Source organism: Chanodichthys erythropterus, chromosome 5, assembly GCF_024489055.1.
Source record: "Chanodichthys erythropterus isolate Z2021 chromosome 5, ASM2448905v1, whole genome shotgun sequence".
Lineage (NCBI taxonomy): Eukaryota > Metazoa > Chordata > Actinopteri > Cypriniformes > Xenocyprididae > Chanodichthys > Chanodichthys erythropterus.
The window spans coordinates 3,269,964-3,286,153 of NC_090225.1; the positions used below are offsets into that span (position 1 = coordinate 3,269,964).

Here is a 16,190-nt window from a genome sequence, read left to right on the forward strand (position 1 = left end):
AGTGTGAGTTCTTCTGTAAAGAAAAGGCATAATAAAGATCTAAAAAGCCCTCAATGACCAGTTCATTTCCACATATGGTACTTCACGTCCATTCAGCATCTAATGAAGGGTTTCTTCTTAGCAGGTAGGCTCATTAGCTCGCTCAGGCAGATGGTGTTGCGGTGGGAACAGGATGGTGGTCTGTACTACATATGTGCCGCGTCTGTGAGGAAACTGCTGGACGTTACTGGACAGCTGTAGAGGCTGATCACTGTGACCAGTCCAACCAAATCCCATGACAACTTGGTGGAGAAATTCAGGACTTCTGAGATGCAACAAGAAAACAAGGTAAAGTTCATTATTATGCACCTGCACTAAAACACACTCATGTAAGCACTTTTTTTTTATTTATTATATATTTTCTATTTTACCGTGCTTTTTAAAGATATTTTGGCTGCAAACAAGGAATGAATCCCAGTATGCACACTACATGTATGAAAATGATGATGAAAATGCATTAAATGGCCAAAAGCATGCACAGATTCTAATGAACAGGTTTCAGTGATTTCACTGAGGACAAACTGCAATGCATGTAATGACGTTCTAGGGAACAGTGTGCTTTCAACTCTGTTGCAACAGTTTATGGAGTGTGTTTCTCTATTCCAGTATGAACCGCCTGAGCACAAAGCAACATCCATATAGACATTATTTACTGGTGATAATCTGGAATTATTGCATAGCCAAAGCCATTTATTAGAAAGTGGTTTCTATACTATTGACCATAAAGTATAGTATGCCAAAGGTGCTTGTTTTGAACTATTTCTAGAGGATTTGTAATGTTTGCATCCATGCTTTTTTTTTTTTTTTTTGTATTTAGGCTAATATTGCCCACATCCCATTGTGTTATAGAAGAGGATGAGTTTGCAGTATTCAGTCTTCAACTTTTTTGTATTCTGTTTTAAGCCTGTGAAGCCTGACATGAAATAATAGTCAGGAAATGGAACGGTTTATTGAATCTTTAGACATATATATATATATACACATTTTTTTTTACTACATCAGGCTTTTATGGAAGTGGAGCTCATACTTGAGGAAAAGTATGCAATTTGGTGCAGATGTTGATATCTATATGAAACACCGTTACTGACAATCCTCATTTTGTCTGCGTGAGATTCTCCAGCTTTGTTGTTGTTGAGCTGTTAAAGCTCCACCCTCTTCTGGAAAAGGGGCGGGAGCAGCAGCTCATTTGCATTTAAAGGGACACACAAAAAGGGACATGCGTGTTTTTGCTCACACCCAAATAGGGGCAAATTTGACAAGCTATACTAAATGATCTGTGGGGGATTTTGAGCTGAAACTTCAGAGACACATTCTGGAGACACCAGAGACTTATATTACATTTTGTTTAAGGGGCATAATAGGTTCCTTATAACTGATTAAACGCTATTGTCATATAAATCAAAACCATTTACTGTAATATTAGTTTTTTAATTTCTGTTTTTCTCAGAAATGAAATTGTAGTTTTTAATGTAGAATTGCCTTAAATAATGCAGTCATTACACTCTAAAAATTGCTGGGTTAAAAACAACCCAAGTTGGGTTGAAAATGGACAAACCCAGCGAATGGGTTGTTTTAACCCAGCAGTTGGGTGAAATGTTTGCCCAACCTGCTGGGTAGTTTTATTTTACTCAACTATTGTTTAAAAATGACTGTATTGCTTGCTTAAAATTAACCCAAAATATGTTGGAAATGAACATTTATTTATATGTTTAATAAATGAACATTTGTTAATGTTTAATGAATAATAATTAAACAATAAACATTTATTAAATTGCTTAATAAATGTTCACCTTTTGATTATTATTGTTGCCTCTAGTAATAATTATGTGTCTGATTTTTAAATTTCCAACCTATTTTGGGTTCATTTTAAGCCAGCCATTTAGTCATTTTTAAACAATAGTCGGGTTACATAAAGCTGCCCAGCCAGTTGGGCAAACCACTGAGTTAAAACAACCCAATTGCTGTGTTTGTCCATTTTCAACCCAACATTTTTTAGAGTGTATAATCATGATTTTTTTATTTATTTAAAATGGAAATAATTGACAGTCACACATCTAATTTCAAGATTTTTAAGGGATAGTTCACACAAAAATGTATTCACCTTCCAAAACTGACTGAACACAAAAGAAGATATTTTCTCAGTGTTTTTTTTGTTTGTTTTTTTGTCAATGATCTCTAATGTTGTTTGGTTACCAACATTCTTCAAAATATCTTTTGTGTTACACAGAAGAAAGAAAGACATTCAGATTTGGAACAACATGAGAGTGAGTGAATGATGAGAGAAATGTTCATTTCTGGGAACTCTTTAAACATTATCCAAGATGAGATTAGCTTTGATAGATGTCCTTTACAAACCAAACCAAGATTTTTATTCAGAAACAATTAATTTCTTTATAATTTTATAAATTCGTAGAGGCCTTAATTAAAGAATCAGCCATTAATATGTGGTAAACAGGCCTGTGGTGTCATTGCAATACCAGTGTGTTTGTGAAAATGTCCTCAGTTGTATTTATTCAACTTTTCCCTTGATGCTGATGTTATTTTTTCCTTTTTTCTCTTCCCCATGACCCAGTGCTCTCCATCCATCTGTTAGTGGTAGTTTTGGCAGTGCCCTATCAGCACGAGTGCCAAATCTAAAGCACCTGTAAGACTCTTCTTTGCCAAACCATAAACAAACACGCCACACCAACTGCCAGTTTTGTCTTTCAACAGAAAAATAAGACATCACCCAATGCAACTGATGAAACACAGCAACAGAAGCCCTAGGCTCTGGTGCAGAGATGTTTTCCACAGCTCTTCCTACTCGAAAGCGTCGGCGGCCCGAAGTCACCTTCACTCAGGGTCGCGGGGAGGTGAAGTTCGGGGATGTGAAGGTGTACCTGGTGGAGAGGAGGATGGGAAAAAGCAGGAGGAATTTTCTCTCTAATCTGGCCAGATCAAAGGGGTTTTGCGTGGACGACGCTCTCAGGTATGTCGCACGGCCCTGTTGAAAAACCAGCATGCTGGTTAGGTATGTTTTGAAGTTTGGCAACTGGTTTGAGCTGGTCCTTAGTTGGTCTTTAGCTGGTTGCTTAGGACCAGCACTTAACCAGCTTAAACCAGCTGCCATACTTCAAAACATACCTAACCAGCATATGCTGTTTTTTTCAACAGGGAGAAAACACTACCAAATACATGAGATGAAACGCTTGCTAATTCCCAATTCGCATACTATCCATTCTAAATAGAATTAGAGTGTCCCAAATTGTAGTATGTTGAAATTAGTATTCCAAAGATACCTGGATGGTCTACTTTTCCGGTTAGAATCCGAAGTGCAGATCCGTGCACACTCTAACGGCGCATTTTGCGTATCACGTGTCGGATGAGGATTTGTTTAGAACTACAAACATGAATAAAAAGTGTTAAGGCCCTGATACATTTCAAGCGAAGTTCTTTTTCGTTCTTCGTTTAGGGGTAAAACGAAGTTTGAAATACGTGAGCGGTGATATACTGTAATTGAACATCTGATGCCGTTCACACTGCTGAGAGTGACCGTTAAGCCCAAAGTATAGTTCGCTTTTTACGCACATGCAAGGGTCAGCGTATAGTGCACCTGACGTGAATTTTGTCTTCAGAACGCGCACCGCCGGATTTTTGTAACCATGCGTACTAGACTTAAATCGCGATAATGAATATGCACGATATTGTAATCGTCGGCACTTCAGAATACTGTAAATAATAATTTATTACCAATTTTTAATTTTTTATAAGCTAATTAAGAATACTTTACCCATCAATCGTATAAAATGCACAACACCGCTGTATTCTGCGTCAAAAGGACACGCGCTCAGATGTAAACAATCCCAACGTGCACGAGAAGCACATGACTGAACGAGTGAAGGAGACGAGCTGAATGAAAGTGCGCGTTCACTCTCTGACAGCAGAGGGCGCTGATGGAACAGCAGCGTGCAGCGGTTACCACGGAAACCGTGCAAACAAAGTAACTGCGCTAGAGAAGTTTTTAAAATGCTTCAAACAGCCATTCATTTTTTTGTAATCTCAGTGTTGTTCATCACAGCACCAAATACTGAATACTTAAAAAAGACTTAAAAGGATATTTATTTTCAAACCTAAACATTTTTATATTTTAATCTGGACTACAACATGCCCTAATGATTAGAAATGTTCTGATTATTTGTTATTGTTCAGTAAAACTTTGAGACATACGGCTTCATTAGTTAACATGTTAATTCATTATCACTAAACTGACAATAAAAATACTTATAAAGTATTAATTATTATTAATTAATGTTAATTTCTTAGTTACTATTTAATAACATTACTAAAATCAAAATAGCTTATTTAATGGACCTGAGATAAAACTAACAATGATCAGTTGTGTTTCTAAACTAACATTAACAAAAAAATAACACTTTCTGTAACAAATGTAGCTATTGCTCAATCTTAGTTAATGCATTAAATAAAGTGTTATCTGTTGTTCTTTATAGCCTAATTCTTTTGCATTTTAATCTGTTTGAAAATTTCAGTCAGAGTTGTTTTTGTTTTATTACAAAAAGAGTTCTTAAACCTGTTAAACTATGACAAAAATTATTTTAATATCGTGATAATACCGTATACCATAATAAAAGCTTCATCAATTAATCGCAACATGAAAATTTGATACTGTTACATGCCTAATGCGTACTTGTAAGTGCAGGTCGCACGTGCGCATGTTTTTTTTTTTTTTTTTTTTTTGCAGTAATTAGTTTATCCACAAGGTGGCAACCGTGCCCTGGGGGTGTTGATTCACAAGGTAGTCAAAGAAAAATGGCATAAACTGAACATAAACAGAACCGGAACGCATGCAAGATACAGCTACAATGGAGGCGTACATAGACAAGAGATTGTAAGAGGTTAGAAAGTGCCCTCATTTGTTCAACTCTAGTATGAAAGAATACAAAGATGTTGGATTTTAACTCATGGCGAGTGATTGCTCAAAACTGCGCGTGCGTTGAATGCCTGTGTACGCACATAAGTCAAGTGAAGTATAAGGCTGTGCGTTCAACTGTACAATAGCGTACATGTAAAAAAAACAAAGTATACCCAGGGCTTTAGGTGAATATGTAAATATGTGCAGTTACTCTCAATAACAAAATAAACACAACAAAATAAATTGAGAAATTAGCAAGCATTTTAATAAAGCATAAGAATTGCATTGTAGATATGTGTGTTTGCACTCAAGCTCTGTATTTCGGCACTCCAGTAAAAAAACCTCATGTTTATATTATAGCATTTTATACAATAGATTGCTTAAAATCAAGCAGATTTACCGTATTAAACATGAAAAACAGTATCAGTTTCTCATTTCATCAGAAGTACAATATTTCTACTATAAAGCAACTCTGCAGTGTTCATGTGTCGGACTGTCGGACATCTGACTTCCACGACTCGTGAGGAGAAATAAACTGGAAAAGATTTTCCACCTGAAAGTGCACACCTACCTTACGTAAGGGCCACGGACCACTGGTAGTTTCAAACTTCCAAAACGAACTGATTTTATTCGAAATGACATCATTTCGTTCTTCGATTTCGTTTAAAGTTCAAACATGGCAGATATGTGAGACCGACGGTTTTAGTAGAGAGGTTTAGATGCATTTGATTGACTAATAATCAGTAACAAACCTGACAAAAAGATATTTATTTAGTGTTATCCACATTATATTTCATGTGCAATAGTATTGTGAACTTTTATAAAGACGCATTTGGTCATTAACTTTTAAATGCATCATTATGCAAAACATGAGGAGACAACTGGCAGATCAACGTGTGACTATATTTCTCTCTTAAATTGAATGTGGAGGATTTAAACTGTGACAAGATAATTGACAGGGCAGTTTAAAGCAACAGAGCGGAAAAGATACAATTAATGACAAAGTAGTTCTGGTACACACTCAAAAGTATTTACTACTTCTTCACTAAAACAGTAGATACTTTTAGGGCATAGTATAGATAGGTGAACTGTGATGTAATTCATTCTTCAGAATCTAGCATTACAGCTCGGCTAAGCATTAAACTAACAGTTCATTTTTCACATTAACAGAACTTGGAATGCGGACGATTACAACTCGCTGCTCGGTTTATAAATAAATCAGAATTCTGTCACATTAGAGTTTTTGATGCAAGCCAAAGACTTTTGTTTGTTTGGATGCTGTAAAAGCAGTTGTCCAAAGAAACCACATCCAAATAAGCTTGGAAAAGGTTGTATGGAATTCAAACCATCTGTGAATTCAATCTGGCCTAACTTAAATGGCACTGATGGCACTAATGTCATTTCTTATAGCAGATTGATTCAATTCAATTCAATTCACATTTATTTGTATAGCGCTTTTCACAATATATATCGTTTCAAAGCAGCTTTACAGAGAATGCATGTCAACATTACAATTTAAGAATGCATTTTGCAAATAATGTAATAATTTAGGCAATTAATTTACAATCACTGTTAGCAGATTAACTAAAAGTACAAGCAATGAGCTGATTGATTCAACTAGTATTCATTGCAATGCAATATAAAAAAATATTTGCAAAGTATCTCGTGCAGTGGATTAATGGCAGACACGATTCTGTGTGTGCGTGTGTACAGTGACAAATGCATTAAAAGCATATCTCCGTGACGAAACAAACACACCGTGATTGTACAAGTAAAGTCAATGAACCATGAACCAAGTGTGAAAACACACTTTTTCCCTTTAAATCCCAGTCATTCAGATCCCAGTAGAGATATTTCCCCATTTAAAGACAGTGAGTGACATACATCTCTCTGGCAAACAGTTAAATGATCTATTTTTCACTGTATAATATTTTAATTTGCATAGAATTTTATGCAAATCCCAGTGATAATGAGCAGGGCAGCTGGTGTCTCCGTGAGTTTCTAGACAGAAGGTTCTGTAGAAAATTATGTTGTAATAATAGCACAGAAACCATCTATTAAAACCTCATCGTGCAGCTTGGTAATTATTGATTTAACAGAATTAATCAGTCACTCAAAGAAAGAACCAACAAGTACAAGTATAGACTAACTTACACTATCAGGCAAAAGTTTGGAATATTTAAGATTTTTAAAAGTTTTTGAAAGAAATGACTCCTATAGTCACCGGAGCTGCATTTACTGAAAAACAGCAATATTGTCAAATATTATTACAATTTAAAATAAAGTGAATATATAGTAAAACGTAATTTATTTCTGTGATCAAAGCTGAATTTTCAGCATCATTACTCCAGTCTTCAGTGTCACATGATCCTTCAGAAATCATTCTAATATGATGATTTGTTGCTCTGAATTCAAAGGCGTAAATGACTCATGCGGCATCAAAGTGTGTAATATAATAAACCGCGTGTGTGAAGTGTCGTCTGTTATTCTTCTCTTCATGGCTGCTTGGTCAGAAGCGATCCAGGGCTGTTGCTGCCAGTTTGTGCAGGTGGAGGAGCACCAGTGGGAGTTGTTCGGGTAGACGGGCATAACAGCAGCCAGCAGTTTGCCGTAGCATATCGTGCCGTACCCAGCTGAGGGATGGCACCATTCCCAGAAATGCAGCTTGAGCTTGAGCGGCCTACGGCTGCGCACTGCTGTCTGCAGCCAACCACAGGAAACAGATCGTGATGAGCCCAAAACTGACATTTTATAAGCCAGTGAGGATTTGATATCAGTAAGAGTCTGATAATACAATGCCCTATAAAAAATCCCCGGGTAATACACAGAAAGCATGTCGTGATAGAGACGGCAGAGAGACATTGCACAAGAATGACTGGAGATGAACTGTAAAAACATTCATAATGCACATCCTATTTTATAACCACGAAGCTGTTTAATAAATCAAACTGTGATTTGCTTCCAGTGGAGTTTGATGTAAGAGGGAAATGTTCTTGCTCAGAGGTTGCTTGGGGAGCTTCTTGTGATAGTCCTTTGAAGGAATAAATACAGAGTCAAAAATGAGTAGTGTTGGGGGTAACACATCACAAGTTACGTAATCGGATTACTTTTTCCAAGTAATCAGTAATGCATTACTTTTAAATTTACAACAACATATCTGAGTTACTTTTTCAAATAAGTAATGCAAGTTGCTTTGATTTCCCATTTATTGACTGACAGCTCTCCTGTCTCCATGTTCAGAGGAATTGGGAGTAATGCTGCGTTCACGCCATGCCGTAATAGACCCTTTTCACATTTATGGCGGTGAATGAGAAGGGATAGTTCACCCAAAAATGAAAATGATGTTTATCTGCTTACCCCCAGTGCATCCAAGATGTCTGTGACTTTTTTTCTTCAGTCGAACGCAATTATGATTTTTAACTGCAACTGCTGCTGTCAGTCAAATAATAGCAGTGATTGGGAACTTGAACAATAAGAGTCAAAAAAACTTCCATAGACAAATCCAAATGAAACCCTCGTGACGACACATTGATGTCCTAAGACACGAATCGATCGGTTTGTGCGAGAAACCGAACAGTATTTATATCATTTTTTACCTCTAATACACCACTATGTCCAACTTCGTTCAGCTTCCGGTTAGTGAGGTCTGATCGCGCTCTGACAACGGAAGTGATGTCTCACGCTCATTGAAGTATATGGGCGAGACATCACTTCCGTCTTCAGAATGCGTTTTTTGACCTCACTAACAGGAAGCTGAACGAAGTTGGACATAGTGGTGTATTAGAGGTAAAAATTATATAATTAATGTTCGGTTTCTCTCACAAACCGATCGTTTCGTGTCTTAGGACATTAATGTGTTGTCACGAGCCGCAGGTTTTAATTTTGATTTGTCTTAGCAAGTTTTATTTACTGTTATAGTTGAAGTTCCCATCCACTAGCGTTATTTAACTGACAGACGGCAGCGGTTGCAGTTAAAATTCATAATTTGCGTTCGACTGAAGAAAAAAAGTCACCTACATCTTGGATGCCCTGGAGGTAAGCAGATAAACATCAAATTTTCATTTTTGGGTGAACTGTCCCTTTAAATATATATTTTTTGTGTTCCCATTTTCACAAATAGCAAAAGAAAATCTCACAACAGTGTTTTCACAACTTTTAAAAAGATGAAAAAAAGATTGATAACGGCAGTCAGAAGAGAGAAAGATGTCAACTTTACCGTCACTCTCCTGACAGCAACGTTAACTATTTTTTTGTAATTTGATGAAAAGGTAATACAATATTAAGTATAGTGTTCTAAATGTACATACTTTTTAAAAAAAATGAACATTTAAAAAACTTTGCAAGATTTACGATGCTGATGTACGTTAAAACGCGTCATCACAGTCCGTGAAAAGGGGAGCTTGATTGACAGGCGATCTAACCAATCATAACGCCGAATCCACCATTTTGTCCGACAAAGCAGTCAGTGGACTTGAACTTGAAATGGTGTGTACTGACCTCTTTCTGCGGTTGAAACAACATTCCTTCTGATGTTCATTCATGTTTATTTGATGCTATAAATGAACTAGTAAGAAGAAATGAAATGGTTCACGAGCCGCTTGAACTGAGGCGCTACAGCGATCTGTCACGACCGGGTGTGTCTCATACGTTCTGAAAAGTGAAGCCACGGGCTCTTTGATCGCCCCCTGGAGGCTGGATGCAGTACAGGTCATAAACCCCGCCCTCTCAATACAGTCGAATGAGACTTCAGTGAAAACTTAAAAATAAATTCTGCTTCAAATAAAACTTTCTGAAAGATGGTTTTGGTCATTTAAGGTAGTTGTTATCACACTGATATATATTCAATTGTTCGTTTTTGTGATGATTTAGATTTTAGCTAGCAATTTGATTCTATAAAACGGGGCGTGTCGTCATGATTCGAAGTTGATTGACAGGTTGTCTGAGGACTGTCGGAGCTTCGAGGGGAGATTGAAGATGTAGTAACTAACTGTTAATTTTCGATTTCTTTGTCATTAACACTAACAAAATGAGTTGTTCAGCAGTAAACTGTACTAACCGACCTACAGGGTCTGACGGATCACTGAACTTTTTTTCTGTAACATCAAATGTGGGAGTTATAAGCTATAATAAATGTTATTAGTTAAGATAACACACCTAATGTTAACCATGTCGGGAAAAAGCAGGTGATCGTTATCTGGCAGTTACTTATTATTTTTATGGGTATAAAATAATAATTAGCAGGACAAAACTAATGATAGCTTACTCTAATTACAGCAATCGATCTCCTGTAACGTTAGTTGAACTTGATTTAAAATGGCAGGACCGTTTCTGACGATTTAGAGTTGTTTCTAGTGGCATATTATATTGATTTTATCTACTGAATTTGCTGTTTCAAAAATATTATTGCTCTAGAAACAGAATAGCCTATTATTTTATAGGTAGACTTTTAAATTGTGTATAATTTTTATAGTCTATTTAAAATACATGAATGATGACGCAGTCGTCTGGGCGGAAGTTTGATATCGCGACTCCGCCTCCGGCTCAACTGACGATTTCTTCTGCGCATGCCCAGGCTCCAAACTTTTTTTTTTTTTGACGTATTGCGTAACGTGTCAGCGCCCATTCATCAGCCCATTTTGGCTTCAGTTCAATACAATGGAAGGAAGCGACGTCGCGTCGTCCATCTTTTTTTACAGTCTATGGTCACGACACATTAAAGAGACACAAAACGTTATTTATTGTTTAAATTTCTTTAAAAAATATTATTTCATATCAAAAGTAACCTGCTCTGTCTTGTCTGTCGACACGTTGTCAGTGTCCTCTTTGCTCCGCAATGAGAGCGGCATGGCTTGTCGGACAAAGCAACAGTAACTAAAGGGGGCGGGTCTTTGCGAACGGTCAATTAAGCATTCTATGGCAAAACTGTCAACGCCTTTAAATGAATCTGCTACGGTCACTTGTACAACTAGAAGCTCTTAGAACATTACTAGCTTATAAATTGGAATTACAGCATGGCGTGAACGCACCTTAAGTACAGTGGAGTTGTGTGAGCTGTGTGTGAACAACATGATGGTTATTGTAGTTCTAGACTGAATGTATGCGTTTATTCATCTCACTTGTACAAAAACAGATTCAGGATCCTCAAAATGAATAAAAACTGTGAAATGCAAAATAATTTCATGTTAAATTCCACAAATATAGGCCTACTTTATTAACCATTGTCTTTGGTTCTGGCCTGTGATGATCCAGTTCAACCATACTAATAAGCAAAAATGACTTAACAAAAAACATTGCATTTGTGTTTCATTTTTTTTTCTTGTTTCTTTTGCTGAAGTAAGAGTGTTTAACTTTCTTCTTCTGTTTCCTACTCTTATGCAATCCAGAATGGCAGCACAGCTGAAAGCTTTGTTTAAGCTGCGCCCTCTATTGTACAGATGTGAATTTGCATTTCCTTCAGCCTAAAGCTTATTCATTTCACTTTTAGTGTGAGAAGTCCTTTACACTTATATTTTTTTGTTTGCTATTAAAGAACAAACAAGCAAGCCTAGCCTAGATGAGAAAAACTAAAGTAACACAAAAGTAATTTAAAGCAATACCTTCCATAAAAATCAACACACAATTAGTTATTGTAATGCATTACTTTTAAAATAAACTTTCCCCACCACTGCAAATAAGTCATATACTGTAGAAGGTTCTATATAGAATCTTAGAGGATTCTGTCGGGCTTAATATATAGAAGTTCCAAGTTAGTGGTTCCAATTATGGATTTTATGGATTTTGTTGTAATTGATTAATTTTGTTTTCATTCATTTTTAATTTTATTAAAAATTAAGTTAAAAATTATAAATTAAACATTCTTTATCACAGAAAAAAATTAAATAACTTTTTTTGCACAGGCAAACACCACCATTATTTTCCTTAGAAACTGTAAAAAGCATTAAATATGCTCATTTGTTTTCATGACTCTGCTAATGTATCGTTTCTCTGCTTTCTAGTCAAACCGGTGTTGTTATTATTACAAAATCTAAAACTATTAACTTTTCATTAACTGAAATTAAGCTGAGAATTAACGTATTATATTAAAGACTTACTTAAATTTGGATGAAAATTAGAAATATTAAATTTGAAGTACTACAATTACTAAAACTAAAAAAGCTAAATAATAATATACGAGATTAAGTTTTCTTTATTTGAAATAATACTGAAAAAACAGTGTGTATATATATATATATATATATATATATATATATATATATATAATATTATATATATATATATATATATATATTATATATATATATATATATATATATATATATAATATATATATATATATATATATATATATATATATATATATATATATATATATAATATATATATATATATATGAGAGAGAGAGAGAGAGAGAGAGAGACAGTATAAATATTAGTATAAATATATAATATATACTATATTAACTAATATAAATATTAGATGAAAAACTTAAACATAAATTAGAAATGTTGCCTTGGCAATGAACTGAAATAAAAAAGTTTAAATTGAAGCACTAAAACTGAAATGAAAATTAATTAAAGCAAAAATAGAGGTATAAAAAAATCACATAAAAATGACTAAACCTTTAACTAAAATTATAATGCAAACTCAAAATATAAATAAATAAGCTCATTTTAACTACTATAATAGTGCATAAATAATAGTAGTCAAACAATAAAAGATCACATTATTTTTTTTTTTGTGTGTTTATCAAACAAGCCACATTTGATGAGGAACAGAGGTGGGAAAATTAGTCTCTCAGGTCACGTCACCGGTCGATTTACCCTCAGTCTGTGGCTAATTTCAAACATCCACAGCAGTCACCAGTCCGTTCTGCTATTGTACTTCCCAGTACGCTGATTGCAAGTACGATGTGGGTAATTTCGTTTAGCTGACTGCTTTGATGGACGGTAATTTAGCAGAGTGCTGAAAGCTCGGTGCTCAGGACTTCCACCGACTGACCGTGTGTTTGTGTCAATTTACTTGTGCTTCTGATCAGACACATCACATCCACATCCTAAAGCAGCTCCACCTGATTTGATTTCATACTGCATAATCTGATCACAGACAACCGCTAGAGAAATTAAAAATGCAGAACGAGAGAGTGTGGGTGTGTGTGTGTGAGAATCAATCAATCGTGGAGTAGATGTGAACTGGATTAAGGTGCTTTACAAACAGCTACTCATGTGCCACACAATCTAAGGTGCACTTGCATGCGTCTAATGCTGCGTATCTGTCTGACATTCGCAGTGGTAACGTGACTCACGTCGTGTCTGAGGGAAACGCAGCACAGGAACTCTGGAACTGGCTGGAGGAGCAGGGATTCGGAGAGATGCAAGACAAACACGTGCTGAATGTCAGCTGGTTTACTGAGAGCATGAGCGCTGGACGGCCCGTGCCTGTGGAACTGAGACATTACATACAAGTAAGTGCACTTGAGATAACACATGGTTTCATCAAAACATGCTAAAATAACACAGCTTTATTTGAGCTGTAAATACCATCACCTGCTCTCCAATGCCCCGCCCTCCAAACACACACAACAACGGCCACTTGGTGAGGCATTGATTCGACGAGGTGGCGATGGGTCTCCTGGTGTATCTGATGCCATAATGTCAACAGCAGGTCCTCCAGTTCCCATACATTGTGGGGTGGCGGTGATGTAGCGTGAATCCGCTTTTCCAAATATTCGTTTGGGTTCATATCAGGCCAAGGCATTAACAGAAATTCACCACCATGATCCTCGAACCACTCTGGCAGTGTGGCATGGCACATTATCCTGTTGGTAATGGCTATCACCAGCAGGGAACACAGTTGCCATGAATGGGTGCACATGGTCTGCAACAATGTTCAGATACCTGACCACTGTCAGGGATTGTGCTGTTGGGATGATGGGGCCTGAAATGTCCCAAGAAAAACGCCACGGCCTGTGTCCGCCTAACTGCATCCAGTTGCCATAGCCTCTGTTGGGAATTGGCGTATCCACACTTGGCCTTCGACGTGATGCACCAGGAATCGTGATTCGTCAGACCACGCCACTTTCTTTCAGTCATCCATGGTCCGATTTCGATGATCTTGTGCCCATTTCATGCGTTGTTGGCGATGCCATGCAGTTAGCATGGGGACCTGGCTGTTTCAACTAAACAGTCAGAGGAAAAAAAGACAAAAACATTGTATGCAATGCAACTGCAATTAGTTTATCTCTGTTATATTTAAAATTGTATCTCATATTTCACTCTTAAAGGGTTAGTTCACCCAAAAATGAAAATAATGTCATTAATGACTCTCATGTCATTCCAAACCCGTAAGACCTCCGTTCATCTTCGGAACACAGTTTAAGATATTTTAGATTTAGTCCGAGAGCTTTCTGTCCCTCCATTGAAAATGTATGTACGGTATACTGTCCATGTCCAGAAAGGTAATAAAAACATCATCAAAGTAGTCCATGTGACATCAGTGGGTCAGTTAGAAGTTTTTGAACCATCTAAAATGCATTTTAGTCCAAAAATAACAAAAACTACGACTTTATTCAGCATTGTCTTCTCTTCCGGGTCTGTTGTATATCTGCTTTCACTCCACAGTGACGCTGCTTCTTCTTCTTCTTCCCTGTTTTACGGCAGTTGGCATCCAGCTTATTGGTGCATCACCGCCCCCTTCTGCTCCGGAGTGTGGTTCATGACTCCGCAGTGACGCTGCTGATGTAAGACGCTGCTGATGTGTTATCTTCGTTTACAGTCTGATGGAGACGCACGCTGTATTCAAGCTATTCTACATTGTTTGTATTTTGGTATTGCTATATTTTTTTAAAATGGTGCATAGGTGTGCATGTCACGGATGTCCTAACTGCGTCACTGCCCGGAGCAGAAGGGGGCGGTAATGCACCAATAAGCTGGATGGCAACCGCTGTAAAACAGGAAAGAAGAAGAAGCAGCGTCACAGTGGAGTGAAAGCAGATATACAACAGACCCGGAAGAGAAGACAATGCTAAATAAAGTCGTAGTTTTTGTTATTTTTGGACCAAAATGTATTTTCGATGCTTCAACAAATTCTAACTGACTCACTGATGTCACATGGACTACTTTGATGATGTTTTTATTACCTTTCTGGACATGGACAGTATACCGTACATACATTTTCAATGGAGGGACAGAAAGCTCTCGGACTAAATCTAAAATATCTTAAACTGTGTTCCGAAGATGAACGGAGGTCTTACGGGTTTGGAACGACATGAGTCATTAATGACATAATTTTCATTTTTGGGTGAACTAACCCTTTAATAGTATGTTTATGAACGCGTTCTATCTCTTTAACAGAACTATTCTTATAATCACAGCCAAAAACAAAAAATGCATTCAACCTTTGTTCCTCAGCCCCTAAGCTTAAATGAAATGATACTAAAACCACCAGTAGGTGGCAGCAAATCATTGTCTTAACGAGTGAGTCATTGAATCATTCAGTCATATGATTTGTTCAAAATGGCTGGACAAAGCAGAAGTGACCAAGTGAGTTTTCAAGTCATTCATTAGAACGATTCATTAAAAAATGCTGATTTGTTCAGTAACGAAACTGAAACTGTGCTGCTCAGTGACACACAACGGCTCTACTGTTTGAAAATATTTCGTTGGCAAAATAGAGAAAAAACAGACAATATTGTGTCTAAAATGTAAGTCACCTAATAGCTGATTAACTTAAAATCAATATCACATTTGCAAACGTGCTGATATTCGGAAAAACAGCACTTTTGCTTGTGCGATATTGCTTATAAATATTAAAAACAAGAACTTATACGGAGACTTTTTTTGCACAATATCTTGGATTTTGGAAGCATTTTTATTAATTTTGGTGCCATTTTTGCCCCAAGCCCCGTAAATTTCCAACCCTGGTGTGTGTGCGCTAAATGAACTATACCAAGAGCGAGATTATGAACACAACGTGGCTGTGAAAGCGTATAGTGAGATGAGTTTATCTGTTTGGTGTGATGATATTTAATCTGTAGTCCCATTTCTTGTTGGCAATAACCTTTTTCAAAACAAATGGAAGCTTTAAAAATAGTAAGGAGGTTTTACTGATGTATTATAGGTTGAATAAAATGTGAAAATCTTGAGATCTTGTTCAACGCAGACTTCAGACATTTAACCAAAAACCTGTTTAAAAAACCCCATTGATTCCAAGAAAAGTGGAACAATAAGTGCTAAAATGAAACTCG

General features: G+C 36.6%; 1 protein-coding gene across 4 annotated transcripts in view; it reads left to right on the plus strand.

Annotated features, from left to right (window-relative positions):
• dntt (deoxynucleotidyltransferase, terminal) overlaps window positions 1-16,190 on the plus strand; it is a 160,167-nt gene that overhangs the window by 22,966 nt on the left and 121,011 nt on the right. For 2 of the 4 annotated variants that reach the window (XM_067385687.1, XM_067385686.1), the window contains 2 exons: window positions 122-327; window positions 13,235-13,409. In XM_067385687.1, coding sequence (XP_067241788.1) covers window positions 275-327; window positions 13,235-13,409 — 228 coding nt within the window. In that variant the 5' untranslated portion in view covers window positions 122-274. Of the gene's footprint in view, window positions 1-121; window positions 328-2,819; window positions 3,008-13,234; window positions 13,410-16,190 lie in introns of those variants that run through there. The other 2 variants (XM_067385684.1, XM_067385685.1) reach the window with 1 other exon arrangement.